The 26014-nt window shown below is 44.9% G+C and overlaps 1 protein-coding gene across 2 annotated transcripts in view; it reads right to left on the bottom strand.

Moving 5' to 3' along the window:
- csmd3b (CUB and Sushi multiple domains 3b) overlaps positions 1 to 26014 on the bottom strand; it is a 2718576-nt gene that overhangs the window by 145824 nt on the left and 2546738 nt on the right. For both annotated transcript variants that reach the window (XM_072467431.1, XM_072467430.1), the window contains 6 exons: positions 21050 to 21196; positions 20759 to 20947; positions 13535 to 13720; positions 10648 to 10842; positions 9358 to 9531; positions 7754 to 7927 (listed from right to left, as the gene is read on the bottom strand). In XM_072467431.1, the coding sequence (XP_072323532.1) occupies positions 7754 to 7927; positions 9358 to 9531; positions 10648 to 10842; positions 13535 to 13720; positions 20759 to 20947; positions 21050 to 21196 (1065 nt within the window). The remainder of the gene's footprint in view (positions 1 to 7753; positions 7928 to 9357; positions 9532 to 10647; positions 10843 to 13534; positions 13721 to 20758; positions 20948 to 21049; positions 21197 to 26014) is intronic.

The raw sequence follows: 26014 nt of genomic DNA, 5'->3' as shown, positions 1-26014 counted from the left end.
CCGGATAATGTCTTCACCCTCAGCTCAGTGGAATGAGACCCTGGAGGTCTGGGACCTCAGAATGAAAATTCGAGGTGTTTGAAGGCAGCTAAACTTTTACATGTTTCGCGACTTTGCGAACCCCAGGTGTGCAAATTACAACCTGTCACTCCCCCATCCACTCCCGGTAGAAATGTCGGGCGTTGGGTTCGGGCCTGGCATTCCAGAATCAGGGCTCCGATGCTATTTTGGCAAAGCCAGAGACCTTTTCTGTTGTAGCCAGAATTCAGCCAGTAGCTTTGCACTGGATAAACAAAACGCACATCGAAGGTGAAAAGTGTCATGAAGTAAACGGTTGCTGTTTACATCATTCACTGGCACCTGAAGTGTTCATGAATTATGCAGCTCCATCACTCAGTAATAAATTTCCTGTAAATCACTGCTCTCTGATCTATACCTGCTCCATAATCTATTGTTTTAAAAAAAACAAGCCCTGCAATATAACATGTTTCCTTCTCGTGGCTTTGTCATAAAATTACCAATATCCTTTTATCCAACATCAGACAACATTACTTTCAGCTTGAAATGACACAGGTAAACATTCACATCAAAGAAATGGGCTCTGTACTGAAGCACACTAAAATCAATTTTAAAAGTAGTTTCAGATAAAAAGAAAACAACTACAAACATTATGAATTGGGAATGAAAAACGTGCTTTGATGAAGGTTCTGCACCCAACCGTTAACCTGTCTCTTTTTCATTACAGATCTTTATTTGACAGTATTGATGCTAAATAAATACTGCACACATTTTAAACACTCGTTCAATTTTAGAGTTCAGCCACTGATGAACGGTTTGTAACTTTACTCTCAGTTTACAACCCCTTTCAACCTGTGATTATTTTACTCTCTTGCATTTCACTTCAAGGCATCCATTACGGCATGCACAACACGGGTAGTCACCGATTCCCTTCATTTCTCTTCTTCTTGCCGATCAATAGACCATTGTTTCTTTTGTAAAGTAATTTGAAATATTTTGTTGTGTTATGAGGTGGTGTATTAATGTTGCAATTGTTATCATAACTCTCAGGGCACAGGCTAGGTTATTCGCTTTCCTGTTTTTTTTACTCCCAGGTAGAGCTTTCTAAAATGTGGTTTACTGATTTACTGATCCAGACTACAAAACTTTTGCCAGTTCCTTTCTTCCCAGTGCAAGAGTACGCACAGCCAATTTTAGCTTCCGCTACTTCAAGCCCTAGAGCATGAATGCTCGAAAAGGGTGCACTCTTATTGGTGAATTTCTATAAGCTAAGCTCAGCCTTTTTGCAACCATCATTGGACAGTATTTTCCCATCCCCCAGGCCAATAAATGTTAAAGAACTGAAGTTTCTAAAGCTTCAGGGAATGGGAAGGATGTTGGAAACAAAATGAAGAAGAATGGGGTGGAGAAGGGAAGATAATGGAGGAAAAGATTGAGGAGGACCCTTTTTTTAGGGGTGCCTCTATAGGATTGTGCTATTGAGTTGGATGATCAGCCATGATTGTGATAAACGATGGAGCAGGCTCCAAGACCCAAAATGCCTCCTCCTGCTCTTATCTTCTATGTAACCATTTTACACGAGTACTGGTAGAACCTCACCAGGTTCTCTTTCTTGTTGGTCGGTTTCAGACTGGCCGACCTTTTGTACAATTACGGGTAAGCTACCCTGACCTTAGTGGGGCAGCTCATACTCCTCAAAGAGCACGGGGAGAACAATCATCCCCACACTATGTCTCATGCAGGTATTTTTAAATATTTAGATACCCAATTACGTTTTTCCAATTATTGGGCAATTTAGCATGGCCAATCTCCCTACCCTGCACATCTTTGGGTTGTGGGGCGAAACCCACGCAAACATGGGGAGAATGTGCACACGGTAAGTGACCCAGAGCCAGGATCAAACCTGGGACTACGGCACCGTGAGGCTGCAGTGCTAACCACTGCACCACCATGCTGCCCTAAAAATCCGAAGACCTCATTGAAGGACACTGATGAGGAGATGGCGACGATGTTGCAAATAATCAGTGACGAACGAGAAGAAACTTACAGCAGTCATATGACAAAGACGTTTTGACTCCAGCAGGTCGCCATTGAACAGAGGAGTAGGATAAGCCAGGGTGTACCTTACGGGCAAACAACATTAATGGCAAGAACATCTGGGTGGACCATCTGCCGTTGGTGGTGGCACCTTGATGTCGTTGTTGGGAGTTCTCAGACTTTTGCGTCTCTGTGTCAGAGTCTGAGGACAGGCAATCCAGCAGGTCTGTGTTGCGGGAAAATGAAGGAGTCTTGGCATAATAATAACAATAATTGCTTATTGTCACAAGTAGGCTTCAATGAAGTTACTGTGAAAAGCCCCGAGTCACCACATTCCAGCGCCTGTTCGGGGAGGCTGGAACGGGAATTGAATCCACGCTGCTGGTCTTGTTCTGCATTACAAGCCAGCTGTCTTAGCTCACTGTGCTAAACCAGCCCCTAGGCCATCATGTCAATGGAACCGGAAGATCCACAGAAGAGGTCTGTTGTGGTAGCTTACGAAGAAGAGATCGCCGGGAGCGGATATGAACCAGGTGTAGTCACATAAGATGCCCACGAACACGAATCTGGTAAGACACCAGACCTGATTGACAGCCCACGATCCCAGGGAGACAGCAAGCGCCTTCGGCATAGTTCTGAACGTAGACCACGTTGTCTGTGCGAAGCGTCAAAGAGGTCAACAGGAGCCAGGCAACGTCCTTGCAAATCATGGCTATGACGCACCTTAGTGCCAATGTTCGGCATCAGCAAACACAGTTCCGTCTAAAGCCATCAACCCATTAACAGCTCGGCAGGGGTCACCCCAGTCACTATGCGAGGAGTTGACCTGTACGAAAACAGGAATCTTGCTAGCCGTGTATCCATCAAACCTTAAAGTCTGCTTCTTTAGCCCCCTTTTTACCGTCTGTATGGCTCTCTTGGCTAACCAATTTGAAGCCAGATGATACGAGGCAGTGCAGACATGGCGAATCCTGTTGCGCTTTGCAAAAGCTGCAAACTCTTTGCTCAATATGAGGCTCCTTTACAGGGAAGAGCACCTCTGGTATGCCATGGACTGAAAAAGAAGTACACAGGTGCTCGATGGTCGCTTGGGATGTGATGGAAGTCATCCTGTGGCTCTCCAGCCATTTTGACTGGATGTCCACATGATCTGAAACATCAACCCCAAAAAAGGACTGGAAAAATCCGCATAGACACTAACCCAAGGGCGACCGTGTCACTCCCAAGAATGTAAGGGCGCCGCCATGGGAAGCTTCTGATGTCTGGATAAATGGGGCAGTCCTAGGCTAACGCCTCGGTAGCCGAATCCAACCCTGGCCACCAAAGGTAGCTTCTGGACAACATCTTCATCTTGAACACTTCAGGATTCCCCTCACATGAAGATCCTTCAAAATCTAAACATGCCCTTTTGTAGGGACGAGACCATGATGTCCCATAGGAGGATACTGTCCTCCATGGTTATTTCTGAGAATTTGGAAGAAGATGCTTTAAACTAGCCTGGAAGCTGTTGCCACTGTCCTCCATACAACACCAACAGAAACACCTTGGCCAGCACAGGGTCGGTCACAGGAAAAGCAGTCACAGGTAAAGCATCCATAAAGTTCAGGACTGCAATGGCTTCAACCGCCATGGGCTGGTCACCGGCCAGAATCAGCAGGTCAAGACAACTCAACGCATCCGCATTTGCAGTTCCTGGCCCTGGACGGTGTTCAGGAGAGTACTCATATGCAGCTAACAGCAAAGCCCAGCTCTGGATCCATGCAAACACTAAGGGCGGGATTCTCCACTCTCGCGCCGAAGTGGCCGCGCCGTCGTGAACGCCGTCGAGGTTCACGATGACGCGAAACGGCCCCGATCACGACCGATTCAGGCCCTGACAATGGGCTAGGATTGGGGCTGCGACATCTACACGCGCCAGGCCTTGTCGCCCGTGTAAAGGCGGCGCTGCATAGATGACACGGCCGGCGCCGCATTACTGGCGTCATCCGCGCATGCGTGGTTGCCGTCCTTTCTACGTCCGCCCCGGATCTTGCGGGGCCGCGGAAGGAAGGAGGTCCTCCTTCAGAGAGGACGGCCCGACGATCGGTGGGCACCGATCGCGGGCCACCCCACATTTCAGGTACCCTCCGGTGCAGGATCCCCCCTCACACCCCCCGCAGGCCGCCCCCCCAGTGTTCACGCACCGTTCACGACTGCAGCGACCATGTGTGGACGGCGCCGGGAGGAACCCGCTGTTTTGGCCTGGCCGCTCGGCCCATCCGGGCCTGAGAATAGCGGGGGTGCCAGAGAATCGCCATTTTCGGTGTCTCCGGCGATTCTCCGGCCTGCGGCCCGCAAAACCCGACCGGGCTGTTCCCGCCGCTTGGGAGAATTGCGGGAGGGTGTCGGACCGGCGTCCCAGGAAACTTTGGTGGCCCAGGCGATTCTCCCAACCGGCACGGGAGTGGAGAATCGCTCCCTAACTGTGGGACTGCCTTATCCTCACAAAAGAGGCCGAGTAGCTGCCTATGGTCAGTTATGATGACAAAATGGTGACCGCAGATGGATTGATGAAAATGTTTAACGCTCAAAACCACAGCCAGGCCCACCTTCTCAATATGCGAATAGCTCTTCTCGGCAGTCGGCAGTGTCCGGGAGGCAAACGTGATTGGGTGGTCACGGCCATCACCCATACGATGAGACAAGACCCCTCCTATGCCATATGGCGAGGCATCACATGTCACATATAACTGTTTGAACAAAGTTGAAATGAGTCAGCAGTTTCAAAGCATGTAAATGGTGCTTTACCTCCTTTAAAACGGTTACCTGGGCTGCACCCCAAACCCAGGGGTGGTGGTTCTTGAATAGCAAATGAAGGGGGCAAGGACAGTAGCCAGGTTTGGAATGAAATGCCTGTAATAATTGACGAGGTTTAAAAAAGAACAGAGCTTGTGGCGTCTCGTGGTACGGGGGCCATCTTTAACGCCTGTACTTTATCTGCTACCAAGTATAGCCCTTCGTGATCGACCCAGTAGCCCAAATGTACGACTTTCTTAAAAGACGCATTTCTTCCTAAGCAGATGGACACCATACTCAGTCAACGTCTGTAGCACTGTCTCACAAGCGCTCCTCTCCGTGGACCCCGTGACCAAAACGTCATCAACATAGATGGCAACACATGGCAAGCTCTGCACTTCACGCAGGGTGCGGAATCGCTGTCAGTAGATTCCTGCTAAAAAAATGAGAATTGGTGGGACCTCAGCATTGTTTCCATCCAGGATGCCCAACGCAAATACGAGCTAATCAGGCACTTATATGGACAGCGCCTGGCTCTGTGATCAAATGCTGGAATTTTCATGGCATTCTTCCGAGCCACAGAGGAACCAGGTGGGGAAAGGTGCTGAACAATATTCACGACCATACTCTGTAACTTTTGAATTCCGCTTGCCGTGCTTTCTTGAGAAAGGGAGATTTGTAGCACTTGTTGAAACATGAGGGAACTTCGCCCAGAAATTTCTTCTGAGCTTCATTGTCGTTTACCCCACAGACCAGATGGCCACAGAGGACATCCAATAAAACAGTGCCGTGCTCACAGTATTCGGTGATATTTCGAAGTGTCAGAAAAATTCTGCAAGGGACTCCCGGGTGGACCTCTCTGCCATATTGAACCTGTATCGCTGAAAGACAATAGACGGGTTGGGTTGAAATGCCGTCCACAAACACAACAAACTAGTCCAACGACATTGAGTCAGACGCCACTGGAAACGCAAGGCTGAATTCAGACCACTCCAAATGTATGCGCTCCACAGGCCATCGGCAATATTATGGTCGTTTTCTGCATTATTATAGGCTCTGAAGTACCGGATTCATTCTCAAAAGTATTCAAATGCCGAAACAGGCATCGTCACTCACCCAACTTTGCAGTTTGATCCAGAAGAAAAAGAAAACTCAACATGAGGAGATGGCTCAGCTGGAAAGGCTGCACGTCAACAACCTCTAGGTTTACCCTCATCTCCAGTTTAATAAGGTTCAGGGATGCAAAGTAAGCAAAAGTAAGGAACATTTATTTTCCATCAATTATATACAGGAGTACCAGCAGAACCTCACCAGGTACTCTCTCTTGTCTGTCGGTTCCAGAATGGCTGACCTATATTACAAGTTTGGTTACCCTGACCCTAGCAGGAGAGATTGTATTCCTCAAGGAGCACAGGGAAAACGATTGTCTCCACACTGTATACCCCATGCAGACCTGCTTTCCTTAAAAATGAGTGTTTAGTTATTTGCGTGCTTTGGGGTTTCACTGTTTCCAATATGGCAATCTTACTGTTCTTTTAAGTTGCTTTGCTTTTAATGTGTATTTTTAGTCTTGCTTTTCATGTACGTTGGATATTCTTTGGTATGTATGTGGGTCTGACCTTGTGCGTGAATGGAGATTTGCTTTTCTGCTTGCGGCCCATTCATTAGTTTAGATACTTGGTTTGAACAGTGAGCCAGCAGTTCCAAGAGATTAGGGGCAGCGTTCTCCGACGTCCCAGTTGTGTGTTTCTAGGTGGCATTCCATTCACTGGTGGCGGGATTCTCTACTCCTGCCGCTGTCAGTGGGAATTCCCATTGAAGCCACCCATGCCAGGAGACCAGTGGGTGAGGGTGCACTGTCGGCTGGAGCAGAGTATCGCGCCGCCAGTGAGCAGTCGTAGAGTTCTGACCCAGTGTCCTTGTGTTCAGGAGCACCATTGTAAATGTAGGGTAGAAAGACAATACCGCATTAAAGTTCAATCATTCATCATCAGTAAGGGAATCAGTGAATAGTTTTAGTTTTCTTACTGTCAAAAATTATTCAGCAAAATATCGATATATAACATATTTGCTGCTTATAACTGTAATGTTTACATAAATGCACAACAAACAATCTTATTAATAACCCACTGGTTAGTTCATTTGTTTTCCATCAGTAACCAATGTCTGTCCCAAATGATGTAAAACAGAAAACTGTACATTGCATTAGAGAGCATTTCATGATCGTGAATTATGTGACCTGTTTAACTTCAGTGATAGAATTAGCTTTAAAAAAAGGTTAATAGATTTAAATGTGAATGTTTAATTTAGCATTGCACACCATGACCGTTAGCTTACTTACTGTTCTGACTGAGCACAAAAATAATTTTTATTCTAGCTGAAACCAGAATAATCTACAGCTGGAGGCATATTCTTATCCATGAAAACCATGTTAATGCAATGTTGGGCAAATCTTCACAAGGTTTAATTCCTTGTACATGTTTATCAGTGTTGTAACTCAATCCTCCCTTTGGCACTATTCCTCGTTCTAGAATCATCAAATTTCTTTTCCTTTTAAACAAAATCCAAGTTAACTCTTTTTTTCAATGATCACAGAAAATAAACATTAGATGCACATACAAATAGATTGCCTCCTGTGTTATCTTTATTTATCAATGCCCTCATAATCTGTGCACATTCTGCGTCGCTGGAGCCCATGGCGATAACACAGTTTCTGTATAGACCCTTGGCTTTATCCCCATAACTCAGTACGCGGGTTGCCTCAAGCATATTGTCGATCTTAGACCTTTGTGGAGATTTTCTGATGAGTGTACATTCACTTTGACGTATAATGTACCCATCATATGATTAATCTCTATATTTACAAAGCTTTTCTTCATTGGAATCTTAAAAAAAAAAAATAGAAAAAGAAATGCTCACTTACACACACAGATTGGAAGTTGTCCGGACCAATTGTGGTCCTGTTGACATATCCGAACAGATGAACCAATCAGACGAAACCCAGGATTACATTGGTAAACCACAGTGTCTCTGTAACCATAATTCTCTCCAACCACTTGACCATTTACTATTGGATCTGGAACTCCACAGTGTCCAGCTTAAAAGTTAAAACAAAAGGTAAAGTAAGACTTCCCATCTCAAGAAAAAAACTATTCTTCATTTGAATGTATCAGAATTGCAACCAACATTTATGACTATGCAATTCATTTTTAATTATAAAATTCCATTTTAGATATATCCCTTTTAACCTGGACAATTTGATCATGCCTTAGACAAAATTACACACATTCTCTCACACACTATGCTGCTGAAAAAAAAAAAATGTTGTCAAAGCTTTTAATCTAGCACTCAACAAGACATTTACACAAATACAATGCAAGGGAAATCAATAAATTTATGCTGAATGATAAGAGAGTGCAGATTCATTGGCAAGTGGACTCTGATTCGTAGAGACATTGCTGTGGAGAATGATGGTGACTGATAATTAACTGTCAAGCATTGTGCACAATCAGAACCAGGCAGCTTGACTCTGATTGGTCGTCATTGCCCTGGGGAATGAACCAGCAAATGACTGTCACATCTTTTGTTTAGTTGAAACAGGCAGCCACTGCATAAATTTGTTGATTTCCTTTGATTTGTATGCTTGCCAATGTCGTGATGAGTGCAGCAAAAGGTTTTGACAAAGCATGTCGCTTTATTAAGTAATAAACCAAATGACTGCTTTTGTACATGGACCGGATTTTCCCAAACATCGGCAAAAACTGATGTCGGTTGAGAAAAGCTGTGTTGAAGCCGACAGTAATAGTAGGTTTCACCATCGTATAATTCGGGACTTTGAAAAAAAAGGTCAAGGGAAGGGCCTTTGATTCACCCACCCTGCCAGTAACTTAGTCATCCAATGATCAGGACAGTATTTTTAAAGGCCACCCCAATGCAGGGAGAGCAAAAGTGTTCACCCTGGAGCAAAGGTATTCACCCTGGAATACCCCCCAATTCCCCAGTCACTGCCATGGCACTGCACCCTGGAACTGCTTTTCTCCTCCCAGAGCACTGCACTCAACTGAGCTCCCCTAAGAGGACTGCTCTCTAAGTGGATATCTTGGGAGACCAGTCATGATTTGTACCGGCCTGCCATCATGCCGATGTGGATGTATTTTCTGGTGGAGGGGAATGGTTCCGGATTAGGGCCTGATTATGTTCCTGACAGTGTACATCGGGAAATGTGCCCTGTCACTAATGGGGGAGGGGACAATTGAGTCACATATTTACGCTGATGTAAAATGCAACTTTGTAGTTCTCCCAATACTTGTGTTTATATATTTGAAAGATACTGGGCTGGATTCTCCGCTGTCGGGATTCTCCATTATACCGGCAGCCCAGGGGTTTCCAGATGGTGTGAAGCTGCCAACAATGGGAAACCTCATTGGCCCGCTGGCGAGACAGAGAATCCCGGGGGGGGGGGGGGGGGGGGGGGGGGGGGGGAGCGCGCCGCACCAGAAATCTGGAGAATCCCACCCACTCACTTACCGAGGCATCTAGTCTCAGTTCCACTCCAAAGCCCTGATGCCAGACATTCTCTGACAGTTGAGCCAACTAATATGTAGCCTGTATCACAGGTCAAGATAGCTGTCGCTCCAAAGGACGTCTGAGTTCCAATCTTTTTCCCATTAGGGGGATTTCCTAATTCTCCACATGAAATAACTAAGAAAAAGGAAATGATGAGAATGTACAAATTAGATATGTAGCAGTAATTATCTCAGAGTATATGTTGCTAGGATGTAATACCTCCGTTATGTTACACATGTTACTACAAAATGACACACTGGACTTGGGAACAGTTAATTTGTTGTGTCATGAAGAAGTAGGACACAAAATGATTTTCTGTATAATTTCTAAATTAAGGTTATTCCTTCACGGGAAGGTATGATCTCTGAAGAGGATAAAGAAATGAAAGGCCAAGGGCTGGTTTCTCCAGTCGCCGACACCAAAATCGCATTCAGAGATCGGCTGGAGAATCCAAATTCCTGAAAGAATCGGGGGAGGCACTGCTTCTGCGGTCTCCGTCCTCTCCAAAGCGGAGTACTCCATTGCCTGAGGCCCGCCCCCAATGCATACCCCCGACCGGCCGAGTTCCGTTATTTTCCAGTGGCCATTTATTGAACAGAATTTCCAGAGGAATAAATTTAGAGTGCCCAATTCAATTTTTCCAATTAAGGGGCAATTTTAGCGTGGCCAATCCACGTAGCCTGCACATCTTTAGATTGTGGGGGCGAACACGGGGAGAATGTGCAAACTCCACACGGACAGTAACCCAGAGCCGGGATCGAACCTGGGACCTCGGCGCCATGAGGCAGCAGGACTAACCCACTGTGTGACCGTGCTGCCGTTCCAGAGGGAAATCTAAGCACCATTTCAATCAACACATAAAGCCTAACAGGAAAGGGAGAAAATATAACTTTTCAATTATAAATATAGATGTTCAATTAATAAATATGAAAAAACAACTCAAATAATCAATTAGAAAATTAACTTAAATAAATTAAACATTTTTCTTAATTTGAGGATTTGAAAAATTGTTTGGCTTGCCTTAGGCAAGCTAGGGCAGCATGGTAGCACAGTGGTTAGCACGGTTCTTCACAGCTCCAGGGTGGAGGTGTGGGCTTAAGTAGGGTGCTCTTTCCAAGGACCAGTGCAGACTTGATGGGCCGAATGGCATCATTCTGCATTGCAAACTCTTATGATTTGATTTGATTCATGGAGTACATTTTCATTAAAATTTTCAAAAAGAAAATTAGTCAAATCAATTGTTATAGTTACTTTGACAGCGTGGTTTTTCTCTCCCCCAGCTCCAAGTTCCATTAGCCAAACATTTGATGGTAGTTGGTCCAATTCGATAGTAGCCCGGGTCACAGGTGAAGACAACTTTTGTTCTAAACTCATAATGCGAACCATTCACCACTCGCCAACTCCCATGCTCCAAAGTGAAAGAACTGACGCTGGGGCATGTCATCACTTGAAACAAAATTTAAAAATTGATTGACTAATTAGAACATTGGAAAACCAAGTACAATTATATATAGTCTGCACTGTATGGCAAAACAATACAATTCACCTCAGAAGCTGTTGGAACATTGTTAACATTGGCGCAATTCAGCGGTCTCGTTGCATCCAGCCTGGTGCTGGGACGAGGCCGTTAAATTGCACGAGAGGACTCTCGCGAGATTTGCAATGTTCAAATGTCTTGCGAGATTCAACGGAATCTTGCGAGTCATCACGATCTGGATCTCACCCTCACTCGGCATGATCCAGATCTATATATTGCAGCTTATTTATATATACATTCGCTGGATTCACCTAGTGCCCGGGACTCAATGTCCGGACCTGGGAGACCTCGCCAGGGCACAGTTTAGTACTATTCCACACAGACGTGGACCAGTCATAACAGCACCTGGGGGTAGTCCAGGCCATTGGAGAGCCTGGGGGACAGGGCAGGATAGCACCATTGCATTCCTTCTGGTACCTGGGCACCTTGACAATGCCACCCTGGCACTGCCAGAATGACCTGCTGACACAGCTAGGCTGGAAGGGGCACTGCGAGGGTGCCTGGTTGCTCAGATTCCAGGAGGGCCTTAACAGGTTGGGGGGTACGGGTGCTCTGGGGGTCCTCTCCAAGGTTGGAGGGTGAGAGGGAGTCAAAGACGGGAGGGGTCTGCAAGTGGGGGGGAGGATGGGGAGAGGGTTGGGGGCAGCCTTCCGAAATGTCGGCTTCAGCTCCCAGCAGGAAATCCCTGTAGGTTCAGCCTCGACAGAGGGAATCGCCCAGAGGCCAAAAGAAATGGCAAAGTGCCATTGAATAGTGCAATGTTTCTCATCGCTGCAGGTGACATGAAAAACGCTGATAAACGCGCCATTCAACCCGATATAATTCAAACGTTAATTGGCCACATTTTGTTCTCAGTGGCAAGTGAACTACACTAACTATTCATTGCAATGCCAAATGCCAACATAATTGCACATCGGATTTTGCTGTAGAGCTTACAGTAATTTAGAGTCAAAGTGATGCAAAACCCTATATCTGGGACCTGCATGAACAGAGCAAGTGATTGCACATCTAAACCAATCAGTAATAAGCATTACAAGGTGTAATTTGGGAAGTGTTATTAAGGCTATTTAATTCAATGCCAAATCAGTTAAAAAGAGATGAAATAAAGAGATGAAATTGAGAGAGAGAGAGAGAGAGAGAGATTATAATATGGTGTATCCAACTGTTGTGAATGCCCACCTTTGCAAAACAAAGATTAGAACATTCGGAGTGCGAACTCCTGATGAGTTTGATGAGTCAGAAGTCTGTTCTCCTAACTCAAGATGAAAATTCAGCACTGTGTGTCTGTCAATTTTACCAGTCCCTCTACGTCTTCCCAGAATCTGCTCCTATCTCCCTCAGTGATTACTACATTTCCAAGTTTCATATAATTTGGCCCGGCACACAAAAGGCCAAGTGATTGATGTATACCAGTGGTCTGAACATTGACCCATGTGTGACACTGCTGAGTACTTCTCTCCAGTTCTAAACAACTGCCCACAACAATTGCTATTTTTTGTTCCTTAGCCAGTTTTGTATCCATTCACCCATGCTCCCTTTAATCCCGTAGGCTCCAATTTTACTCATAATTCTATTATGTTGGACTATGTAAAGCATTTATGTGAAAATACTTCTGTTGCTAATAAGGCAAGGGACGAGAATATCACCACAGCTACAAATGGCTGATTTCTAAAATGCACAGGTTAAGCATTATATACTGGACTAATACCAGGAATGCCAGGTTGTCTTATGAGGAAAGGTTGGACAGGCTATGTTTGTATCCGCTGGAGTTTAGAAAAGTAAGAGGTGAATTGATTGAAACACAAATGATCCTGAGAGGTCCTGACAGGGTGGATTTGGAAAAGATTCCCTTTGTGGGAGAATCTAGGACTAAGGGTCATAGTTTAAAAGTAAGGGGTCGCACATTTAAGACACAGAGGAAAAGAGAATTATTTTCACTCAGATGGTCATGAATCTTTAGACCTGTTGTCCTCAAAAGGCAGTGGAAACAGAGTCTTTGAACATTTTTAAGGCAGAGGTGGATAGATTCTTGACAAGCAATGGGGTGAAAGATTATCGGAGGGGTAGGCAGGAGTTGAGGTTACAATCAGATCAGCCATGATCTTATTCAATGGCAGAGCAGGATAAAGGGACTGAGTGGCCTCCTCCCACTCCTTGCTCGTATGTCCGTGCGCAGCTTGTCTGTGACAGCGCTATTGATCATTTCGAAATATCTAACTGATGCCCATTTTTACACCTAGAAAAAAAACTTAGGAAATTTGCATTATGAGTCAACACAGAACTAACATCAAAGACATTGAAATGAGAACATTTGGATACTTGGTGTGTTTGATTGAAATTTTTGCAAATATTTGTTGAACGTGGACTAAGAAACTTCACGCAAACACACAAAGTATTCACCCTCTGATAGCCCAATTCCAGGGCGAAAGATTGAGTTGTATGGCTTCAGAACATCATGAAATAATTTTCAGCATATACATTGAATTCTAGTAATAACATATTTTGTAAGTTGTTATTTCTATCCATACGCAGTTTTATCTTTTAAAGTATACAGATCACACATGGGGACCAATTGCCATTTAGGTTTCTTAGGTTCCTTACCCAAACAACGTGGTGGTCGATTCTGATTACTCCACATACCATCCTGTTGGCACATGGCAGTGGAGTGCTCCTTTGATGTCAGTCGATAGCCAGAATTGCAAAAATAGTTAACACGCGTGTTTACTGAATAATCAGTAGCAAACACTCCTCCATTCACTGATGCTTTCGGCACACCACATGATATTGCTGGAACGAATTAAACATTTTAGGCATGGTACACAATAACAGGATCTTTTGTGGGTCAGTGTTAATGGAATTTATCCAAATAACCATTTGTTCAATAGGGCACAGTCTATATATTAAAAAAGTACAATAGTCTCCTCGCCCCAGCATACTCTTGGCAAATATCCAAGTGATCGAAAAGAAGCAGGCCAAGCTTAACTCTAGACTTACCTCTCAGAGGGAAGTAAGAGACTGCTGTGGGCTCTGTTTCACAGAGACATGGCTCACTCCTGTCTCACCAGACTATGCCATACAACCTGATGGCTTCTCAATACACCAGATGGTCCGCATGGTGTCATCGAGCAAAGTGAAGGATGAAGAGATTTGCCTTCTCATCACCTCCTGGTGCTCGGACGTGGCGACTCTGGTGAACTACTGCTCCCTGGAGCTGGAATACCTGACTGTCAAGTGCTCCCCATACTACCTTCCACTGGAGTTCACTTCAGCCATTATCACGGTGATCTACATCCCACCACAGGCAGAACTGAAGAAGGCGCTTATAAGACCATAAGACATAGGAGCAGCATTAGGTCACTCGGCACATCGAGTCTGCTTTGCCATTCAATTATGGCTTATATTTTTCTCATCCCCATTCTCCTACCTTCTCCCCGTAACGTCTGATCCCCTTATTAATCAGAACCTATCTATCTCTGTCTTAAAGACACTCAGTGATTTGGCCTCCACAGCCTTCTGCGGCAAAGAGTTCCACAGATTCACCACCCTATGGCTGAAGAAAATCCTCCTCATCTCTGTTTTAAAGGATCGTCCCTTCAGTCTGAGATTGTGCCCTCTGGTTCTAGCTTTCTCCACTAGTGGAAACATCCTTTCCACGTCCACTCTATCCAGGCCTCGCAGAGGCCTCATCCTGTAACGATGAATTGAACACCACTATCAATAACATTGAAATAAAATATCCGGAGGACTTGTCCATCATGACGGGGACTTCAACCAGGCCAACGTCAAGAATGTACTGCCAAAATTCCACCAACACATCTCCTGTCCCATGGGCCCCAACATGCTTGACCACTGCTGCACAAAATTCCATGGTGCCCACCAATCTATTCCCCGACGGCTGTTCAGAAAATCGGACCACAAGGCGGTGTTCCTTCTCCCGGCATACAAGCTGAAACTTAAGTGGAAGAATCGGTTAAAAAGTCATGCACTGCTGCTCCGAGGCAACGGAAGAACTCCTACACGACTGCTTGAAGTCAGTGGACTGGTCCATGTTCCAAGAACGCAGCGGACATCCTAACCGAGTATGCCACCACTGTCACAGACTTCATCAGTAAGTGTGTAGAAGATTGTGTGCCAAGGAAGGTAGTACGTGCGTTCCCCAACCGGAAACCATGGTTCCGGAAACCATGGTTCAACTGGGAGATTCACTCCCTTCTGAAGGCCAGGCCTGAAGTATTCAAGACAGATGACCCTGACCTATACAGGAAATCTAGGTATCACTTCCGCAAAGCTATCACGGATGCCAAGAGACAATACCAGACTATTCTGGAGTCACAGACGAACGACATGGACTCCTGTTGGTTGTGGCAAGGCTTAAAAAACATATGGGCTACAGAGCAAAGCCGAGTAGAATCCCCGGCAACAGTGCAAGCCTCCCCAATGAACTCAATGCATTCCATGCTCATTTCGAGCAGGAAATAAACAAGTATTTTCAACTGCTTCAGAAGCCTCAGACACACCCATAACTATCGTCCCAGCCTCCAAATTCAGATCAACCTTCTTGAAAGTGAACCCTCAGAGAGCAACAGGTCCTGACGGAGTCCCTGGTCGTGTACTTATATCCTGTTCTGACCAACTGGCGGGTGTGTTCGTGGGCATCTTCAACCTCTCCCTACTCCGTTCCAAGGTTGCCACCTGCTTCAAGAAGACCACTATCAGAACGGTGCCAAAGAAGAACCGGGCAACGTACCTCAACGAATACCGTCTGGTGGCTTTGACATCTATCATTATAAAGTGCTTCGAGAGGTTGGTCATGATACATATCAAGTCCATACTCCCAGAATGCCTTGATCCACTGCAATTTGTATGCTGCCACAACTGGTCCACAGCAAACGCCATGTCCCTGGCCCTACTCTAATCCATGGAGCATCTCGACAACAAGGACTCCTATGTCAGACTCCTATTTATTGACTACAGCTCTGCCTCCAACTCCATAATCCCTGCCAAGCTCATATCATAACTCCCAAACCTGGGACTTGGCTTCTCTCTCTGCAACTCAATGGTGCTGAGGAGGAGATGGTTGACAGTTTCAAATTTCTAGGTATCCATATCATCAACAATCAGTCCTGGTCCATCCACATTGATGCTATGACCAAGAAAGCACAACAGCGCCTATATTTCCTCAGGAAACCAAGGAAATTTGGCATGTCCTCATTTAACTCTTACCTATTTTTACAGATGCATCATAAAAAGCATCCTATTTTGCTGCATCACAGTTTGATATGGCATCTGCTCGGCCCAAGACCATAAGAAACTACAGTCGTGAACACAGCCAAATCCATCACGCAAACCTGCCGCCCATCCATTGACTCTATCTACACTTCTTGCCGCCTTGGGAATGCAGGCAGCATAATCAGACTCCTCTGACCCGGGATATTCTCTCTTCTAATGTCTTCCATCAGGCAGGAGATGCAAAAATCTAAGAACACACACTAACAGATTCAAAAACAGCTTCTTCCTCGCTGTTACCATACTCCCGAATGACCCTCTTACGGACTGAACTGATCTTTCCACACACCTTCTCTACTAAGTCGCACTGTCTTCGTATGCTTCACCCGATGTCTATGTCTATGTATTTACATTGTGTATCTATCGTATGTCCTATGTTTATTGTGTAGGGAATGATCTATCTGGACTGTGCGCAGATCAATATTTTTCACTGTACCTCGGGAGACATGACAATAAATCTAAATCTAAATAAACTATTTACAGCTTAGGGAAAAAGGTCTGAAATTTTGCAGAGAAAACAGTTGTAGGGTTTGGGGGAAAAGGTAGGGGAGTACTCTAATAATCTTTATTAGTGTCACAAGTAGGCTTACATTAACATTGCAAAGGTTATTGTGAAAATCCCCCAGTCGTCACACTCCAGTGCCTGTTCGGATGCATACAGGGAGAACTCAAAATGTCCAATTCTCCGAACAAGCATGTCTTTCGGGACTTGTGTGATTTGCTCTTGTAGAGTGCTGGCATGGACATGAGAGCAGAATGGAGTCCTTATGTGCTGTAATCATCCTATGATTCTATAACATAATAGCAGTGAAAAGGAACTCAACCAAACTTCTTTGATTTTATTACTTGCTGAACTCAAGAGCAATTGCAAGGGCAGTATTCTCTCCACCATTCTCTCCCTCTATTCGGGAAAAGAGGTCAAATCTTCCAGTCTCCAGGTTGTCGGAGAATGAATATATGACCAGAGATGAGCGTTGGGACTCAATGGAAGGCCTGACATGCTGACATTGGTGGGGATTATCTAGGAAGCTTAAATTTCCGATGAGCAATTCCTCCACTCCTCAGGATTCCATTTGAATATGTAAGTGGAAGTGGTGTATTTCGATCTTCAGAAGACTTTTGAGAAGCTCCTACACAAGAGGTGAGTTTTAGAGCACATGGGATTGCGAGTAATATATTGAGACGGATTGAGAATTGGTTAATGGACCAAAAACAGAGTAGGAATAAATGGGCTGGCAGGCTGTGATTAATGGGTTACTGCAAAGATTAGTGCTTGGCCCCCAGCTATTCACAATCTAATAACGCTGATTTTGATGTGGGGACCAAATGTAATATTTTCAGGTTTGCTGATGACACAAAACTAGGTGGGAAAGGGAGTTGTGAGGAGAATGAAAGTAGGCTTCAAGAAGATAAGTGCAGGTCAGGTGAGTGGGCAGATGGAGTTTAAGTGATAAAATAGTAATTTATCTATTTTGGTTTAAAAAAAAAGGAGAAATGTATATTTTAAATGATAAGGGATTGGGAAGTGTTGATGTCTAGAGGTCCCTGGGTGTCCTTGCTCGTAAGTCACTGAAAGCTAACATGCTGATGCAGGAAGCAATTAGGAAAGCAAGTGCAATGTTGGCCTTCATAACAAGATGATTTGAGTGCCTGAGGAAATAAGTTTAGCTGGGATTGTATAGAGCCTTGCTAAGACAGTGCCTGGAGTATTGTGTGTAGTTTTGGGTTTCCTTGGCTAAGGAGGGATATATTTGCCACACTGATCGGCGGAATGGCGGGATTGCATTATGAGGAGAGACTGAGGAGACTGGGCCTATATTCTCTGGAGTTTAGAAGAATGAGAGGTTTTCTTATTGAAACATACAAAATTCTTAGAGGGCTCAACAGGGTGGATGCAGGAAGGGTGTTTCTCTGGCTGTGAGATCTAGAGCCATGATCACAGTCTCATAATGAGAGGTAGGCCATTTAGGATTGAGATGGGAGGAATGTTTTCATTCAGAGGGCAGAAAATCTTTCAAAGTCTCTATCCCAGAGAACTGGTGAGGCTTCATCATTGAGAATATTCAAAACAGAGATTGACAGATTCTAGATATTGAAGATATGAAGGGCTATGGGGATAGTGCAGGAAAATGGCATTGAGAGAGAAGATCAGTCATGTTCTAATACTCTCTTGGTTTTCTTTACAGTGACCCTATGTCTAGACCAAATTATTATTAGAGTTATAGGCTGGGATTCTCTGATCCAAGTTTGCCCCACCACTGCTGCCAGCGATAACGGAGAATTTGACGTTCAGCCCTACTCCATTCACTGCAGGGGGATTGGAGAATCCTGCTGGCATCAACAGACAGAAAATTCCAGCCATAACGGTAGCACAGTGGGTAGCACTGTTGCTTCACAGCGCCAGGGTCCCGGGTTTGATTCCCGGCTTAGGTCACTGTCTGTGCGGAGTCTGCATGTTCTCCCTGTGCTTGCGTGTGTTTCCTCCAGGTGCTCCGGTTTCCTCCCACAAGTCCCGAAGGACGAAGTGTTAGGTGAAGTGGACATTCTGAATGCTCCCTCTGCGTACCCGAACAGCTGCCGGAATGTGGCGACCAGCGGCTTTTCACAGTACCTTCATTGCCATGTTCATGTGACAATAAAGATTATTATTATAGTTGAATAGCAAAACAAGAGGCTGAATGACCCATTCCTGCTCTTATTCCTTATGTTCCCAACATTTCCTGGTTAACTGCACAACTGAACCCCCCCCCACCCCCAGTCACTCCTCTGGTCTGCTGACTAACCCAACCCCCCCCCCACCCGACTACCCCCCCTAGATCCAACTACTCCTGCTTAGCTGACTACCCTCTTGACCACCCAACTACCCTTCCCACTTGACCAGACTAACTCCCAACCCGACTACCCCCTGACCAGACTACCCACTCTCCCAGCGAGCCCCCTCTTGACCATCTGGCTATCCTCCGCACCCGACTCAACTAACATCCCGACCTGACTACCCCCAACCAGACCAAACATTCCTCCAAGCCCCCTACTCCTTTTCCACCTACCCACTTATGTACGTGACCCACCAATCCACCTCACCCACTACCCCCTCACTACTTAAATACTCACTTCCTCTCCCAGCTACCCATGCATCCATTCACTCATCCATTCACTAACATTCAAACCTTTCCATATAGCAGCTATTGCCATTAAAGGGGCTTGTCCTATTGTCCCTCAACTCAATTCTGCTTTGACTTAGCTCTGATGGATGCTGTGCTGTGCATTTCTTTGAAAGCCAGGCTTAGAATACCCCAGTAGAAATGCAAAGTTAAGACGAGTAAGAGGAAATTCATCCAACAATCACTGTTGCTGCTCGGAAGATCCAGGCCAAGCAATTTTTCTGTTTGTTCGAGATTAACCACTCACCTTTGTCCTCTTGCTGTGTATATTGCCATAACACCTCACATCCACTATATGATGTAACTGCACAGTTCAATACTTTGTATTATAGTAGTTGTAAGACATGTACATAAGATATTATCAATTTGTGCAAAGTACATCATTTTTACAAACGAGTCCAGGCAGCTAGTTGGCATTGTTACTGCTTATGATCTTGTCTGCTCATGCAATATTTGTCAACAGTGCTTGTTTCTAGTTGAGAACTTCTCTCTCGCTCTCTGCTGGAAAGTGTGCTTCATTTAAAACTATGATTTTCATCTTTAGGTCCAATCTTTCCTCCAGTGTGTGCTCCAATATTACCTTTCTCTTTATATGCTGGATTTATATGATTTGGCATGATGATCATCAAAGTTGGTATCTATTTACAACAATGGAGAGACTTTGGACAGCTACATAAAATTTCTTTGGCGGGCGATAGACAATGCAATCTTGTAGACAGCACAAGCTGCTGCTTTTCTACATTGGTGGTGGAGGGAGTGAGTGTTTAAGGTGGTGAATGGGGTGCCAATCAAGCAAGCTGCTTTCCCCTGGGTGGTGTTGAGCTTCTTGAGTGTAATTTCTGCTACAGTCATCCAGGCAACTGCAGAGTATTCCATCACACAACTGGCTTGTGCCTTGTTAATGGTGGCAATGCTTTGGGTACTCAGGTGGTGAGTTATTCGCCACTGAGTCCCCAACTGTGACCTGTTCTTGTAGCCACAGTATTTATATGGCTGGCCCAGTTCAGTTTCTGGTCAATAGCAACCTCCAGGATAGTGCATTGACTGTCAAGGGGAGATGGTTAGATTCTCTTTTGTTGCTGTTTAGTTAACTATGTTAATGGTTCTAAAGAAACATGAACTTGCTTTAAATTAAAATTTGACAGCAATTAATGATACAACTCAGCTTTTTGGTCTCATGTTTTTAATGTGGCACCTGGTCATTTGTTAGTTAAATAAAATGTTTTTTTTGTTACTGATCTTTCTCCAAACACAAAAGAGGAGAATTGAAGTTAGAAAGGGAAAGAAACAATAGGTTGTTGTCAGGAGAAAATTAGATTTGTCGTGTGTGCCTGCGATATTTTAAAGGAACATCCACCAGAGCTCATGATATGTTTACCTTGACAGGCTGGAACAGGTACATTCCAAGAGTAAAATCCAGACGGTGATTTTCTGCACAAAGCAGTGTTATTTCCAATAAGTCTGTAGCCTCGCTCACATACCCAGCGAACAACACTGTTGAGCTGTCCTCCCGTTTGCCTGAGTATTAGACCATGGGGAGGAGATTCTGGAGTGCTGCAGTAATAAGCTGGAAACAAACCAGAATGACAGGCATTAGATCTGCATGCAGTTGCCTCGGATTTGGTGGGGTTCCAAAAGGGAATCGTATGAAATTAAATTAATCACCTACCAACATATCGGATTCGAAAGCCTTTTTTGTTAGTACCGTGATCAGCTGACCAGCGAAGAAAAAGTTGGTGGCCGTTGCTGGTGATATTGAAAGGGGAAGAATAGTCTCCACTGAAGGAGTTCAGCAATGGGCTATGACTGTTTGGACCTTGGTGGAAACAGATAATTAACATGCAAAATTTAATCTACAATTAAATTGAACAATAAATTTTAATGATGAATAAATGAGGTTTACTGTACAATCTAAAATCAAAGGAAGACACTGTTTTGAATACGATGAAATTACAAAGTGAGATGGCAGATCAAATGTCGAATAATGAGCTGTGATTAATAGCTTTGCACTTCAAGCATCGATTGTAGATCATACTGTGCTAGCAATAATTGAAGAATTACAATATCAGTCAAATTACACAATGGATTTTTTAATCATTCAGAACTCTTGATAACCGTCTCACTGGAATATTTTATTAATAATAATGTATTCAAAATTTGCATTTCATTTATTGTCACAAATTAACTGATGTGCTCCAAAGCACTGTTGCATGTAATCCCCAACTATGAGACACCTATTTTGTTGAATTCAATAATCTGTTACAAACATAGCAGTCAATATTTTAGCCACAGGCTTTGTCTATTCTACAAAGATTTCTTTATTGATGTGCCATCTAAGCAGCGTTCCTAAATTGGCATCTTAAACACTTTTCTAACAAACATCGATAACAGAAGAGAAGGGGTGTAATTAAGTATCGGCGACTGGTTAAACTGACTTTCCAGCTCATTGTAGCACATTCGCTCGGGGTCAGTATATTTTATTTAGTTAAATTAAAAATTTCTCAGGACCTTGATAATTTATAAAATCAAATGAAAAGTTAACAGTTTTTATTTGATTTGCAATGCATATGTGACTTTTTGTTTAGAATTCCATTAAAACTTTCTAGTTACATTTAGTCACCTTTAAAAATGAAGGGATGATTTTCACTCCATTAGTATGGGAGTATTCAATTGCCAAAAAATCTGAAAAGACACCTAAATTAACACTGCAAAGTATATTTTAAAAGAATTCTCAGTTGCTTTTGTGCAGCCACCGTGGCAAAAGATTTCGAAGTTACGTGAAGAAAAGAAATGGATAGGTGTGACACAAAGGCAGAACAAATTAAAACATATTCTATCTTAAATATCATTGCAGAAAAAATTGAAAATAACTGTGACAGCGAAGCAGAGATGCAGACGTATCTTAAAAAATGCGGCTACCATTGGTTTTGTGTTGGTTTTGTTTTAGTGGTGCAATGCAAACATTTTAAGGAGTGGTTTCCCTATTGCCTGCAAGTAATGGCATCCTCGTCTGCACCACGCGAATAACAGGTCACCCCCCCCCCCATAGCACGCATGCTGACCGGACCAACTCCCCATCAGACCCCCCCCCCCAATAAGATCCCCACATCAGAGATCCCCACATCAGAGACTCCCACATCAGTCACCCCTGCCTGAAAGGGCAACATGGTAGCACAGTGGTTAGCACAGTTGCTTCACACAGGGTCCCAGGTTCGATTCCCGGCTTGGATCACTGTCTGTGTGGAGTCTGCACACGTTCTTCCCGTGTCTGCGTGGGTTTCCTCCCACAGTCCAAAGATGTGCAGGTTATGTGGATTGGTCATGCTAAAATTGCCCTTAGTGCCAAAAAAAAGGTTAGGTGGGGTTACTGGGTTACGGTGATAGTGTGAACTTGGGTAGGATGCTCCTTCCAAGTGCTGGTGCTGATTCAAAATGCCGAATGGCTTCCTTCTGCACCGTAAATTCTCTGATTCTATGAAATCTTAAGAGCAGTCCAGGCTGGAGAGTAAAAAATGATGGCATTTTCACTTACACTTCCCTGCTATTTCAGACAAAGTATTTAAAGCAGCTGTCATAAGTGTCAGAGGCTTCCTTGAAAGCCAAGTAAACGTCAAAGGACTTCAAATTTCTGGATAGCCTTTGAAATCAAATTTTCCATTTAATTTTCCACAACAAAACATTGCTCCAGCCACTGATTGACAGATATATTGGTCCGGACACAGCTGCTTAGCGGGCTTTCTTTCTTTCTCTTTTCCTTCACGCTTGAATACATCTCAATTACCCTGCTTTGAGGATAAACTCAATGTTTATAAATGCTCTTGCTACGATTGACAGCTCCTCACCACATCAAAAGGAGCCAGGTGCTTTCACGTCCTCTTTTTTGCAGCAGAAAGCTGAAAGTTTTGCATTTCAAAGGCTATTCTCCATCTCTGACCGGCCGAATTCCCGACGGCGTGATTGTAACATGGTCCTGCCATTCGGGAACCTCGCATGGGAGCTGCGGACTCAATCCGGGGCCACCACAGTTGGGGGAGGGCCGATCAGAGGGCAGGGGTGGGGCCTCATTCGGGACTGGGGGCTATGTGTGCGGGCCGTCCGGGGTGGGCGAGCAGCCGACGTGAGGCACTACTTCGGCGGTCGAGGCCCGAGTGCTGAGTCCGTCATGGTGCACTGCGCAGCCGCTGGAGGCCGCCGCCATACGCATGCGCGGCCTCTGAACCGGAAGTGCAGAGGCTGTATCGGCAGCTAGCTCTACGACAGCTGCCTGCTAGCTCCTGCAAGACGGTGAATCTGTGGCGTTTGGACGCCAGTTTTCCTGGCGTAAAAGACCACAGTTTTCACAACGGCGTGGGGACATAGTCCCAAAAATGGAGAATCCAGCCCTAGGTATTAACCCCATTGTCCTGATTTTTACTCTTGAGGAGATTGGTACTCAATGAAACCAAGGATCAGGAAAAGATACTCGATAACGATCACACCATTCTTATATGTTTTCCACTCTGAACAAAATAAAACAGATCCTCATCGATTAAGGAACTTACTCAGCTACTTGGCAATACTTCATTACCCAAATCTCAGTAATAACGTCAGTAGATGTGCAGTGGAAGAGGTGGAAATTAGGTCGGAATTCGTGTCCTTCTTGTCCCGCTTTCCTGCTAGTTTCCACTGGTCTTTGTTTAAGCTGGATGCCCCAATGAAAGGAGGTGTATAAGAGAGAGGTTATGTTTAGGACAGGGGATTCCCAAATTGCAAGTTCTAGTTGCTGATGAGGGAAAATATAGGAGGGTAAGAATAAACTTAGTTTGTGAAATCTGAACACACCTGGACAGGGCTGGGGGGTTGGGTGGGAGTGGGGAGGGTGGGGGGGGGGGGGGGGGGAGTGTGTGTGTGTGGGTTCGGGAGGGGGTTATTTTCATAGGTCATAACTGTACTCCTGATAATCTTCCAGATGTTAACAGCGCTCTTCAGTTCCCTTCCCAAAGGGAAAAGACAGATGTGCTGCAGCTATTTTCCAGGGGCAGCCATGATGGTAGTATTTCCAGTCTCCTGTCAGGCTTAGGTATACCTTACTATTTTGGGAACCCACTCGCATCATTTAAATTATCTCCCCTTGTCATCAAACCTGGGCCTCACTCTACACACAAAAAAGGATCTATATATGTATCCCTGTTTTCCCAACTTGAGACTTAACTCCTTAAGCGGAGAACTCAGGAGCAATCCCACTGCAAATTAAATGGAAAATATTGTTATTTATTTCACACACGTTGATTTTCCAACAAGGGTCATTCCAGTATAATCAGGAGTGAGGGGGCAGTCTGGCTGACGTTTCTCCACTTTTCTTTCACACAAAAGAAACTTGCAATGTCTGTACCTCTAGCAGCATGGCACTGTGGATTGAAGCTGAAACCTCTTGGTCTGTATGTCATAAACCACACTGTGACATGTGTTTCTTATTCGGTGGGCAACTGCGGAAGTCCTTGCATTATTTAACTGTGGAACGCCAATAAGAAAATTCCTTGCCATGATTTTGTTTGACACATCATAAAGAAAATAGGTGAAGTAAAAGCTGAATCCTATTCACAATATAAAATTGACATATTATATGGAGAAAACCTCAACCAGGTATTTCCCCCAATATTCAAAAATATTATGTTTTTAGAATCAATATTCTTTCCCTTAACAATCCAAGCTCTTTCACGCTAAAGATTTAGGGCTGGATTCTCCGATTTTGAGTCTATGTCCGGAGGAAGTGTCTAGTTTTACGATGAAAAGGTCGGTGGCACCCTCACACTGATGCTCCGGCCGGTGGGGCTCGCAGCCATGCCATGTAAAAACCCCGGCGATCCTGACAGAAACGGCTGGAGATTTGCCGAGTCTGTGGTCGGCATGCGCACAGAGATGACCTGCAGCGGTCGCGCCGTACAACATGGCGCCTGACGCGCACGGATCCGGCTTGCCAGATAGTGCCCCTCGCCACCCCGGACCAACCCTCCCCCCCCTCAAGTCTCCGCCGAAGCCCCACCAGCAAGGGCTCCCCCGCTCCCCCCCCCCCCCCCCCCGCCCCCTCCGAGTGTGGTGATGCTGGACACAGTCCGCAACCGCCATGCGAGGTTGATGAAAACTCAGAGTACGTGTCCCATTCCATCTGGAAGTCGGCCCATCGGAGGCAGAGCATCGGGGGAGGGCCTTCAAGTGACGTCCTGAGGCCATCCCAACAGCATGCAGCGTACTCACCGATGATGTCGTTTTGGAGCATCCAAAAACATACGCCGCCCCCGATTTCGGTATCAAAAGGGATTCTCCGCCCAATCGCCGAATATAATTTTTGCATTAGCAAGCGGAGAATCCTGCCCAATATCTCCTTCCTCCACCCTCCCAAGTTTGAGTTTGAAATATTCTCCTTGTAATATGTCAGATTCATATTGCTGCTTGTTCTTTTTGTCCATGAAGGTCCTCCATGTCTATCTTTTGCAGACTGAAAGCTGCTTAGTAATGATAGAACAAAGTGTATTCAGGATTATTAAAGATGAGCAAACAGAAAGATTTAATCTCACTTCCACAAGTCAAATTTGTTACAGTGTGACTGGTGGAATTTAATCCAGGTGACAGGGATCTTGACTGCCAGCAAGAAAGC

Source organism: Scyliorhinus torazame, chromosome 11 (assembly GCF_047496885.1).
Source record: "Scyliorhinus torazame isolate Kashiwa2021f chromosome 11, sScyTor2.1, whole genome shotgun sequence".
NCBI lineage: Eukaryota > Metazoa > Chordata > Chondrichthyes > Carcharhiniformes > Scyliorhinidae > Scyliorhinus > Scyliorhinus torazame.
The sequence above is the reverse complement of the archived record's forward strand: the minus strand, read 5'-3'. Positions and strand labels throughout refer to the sequence as shown.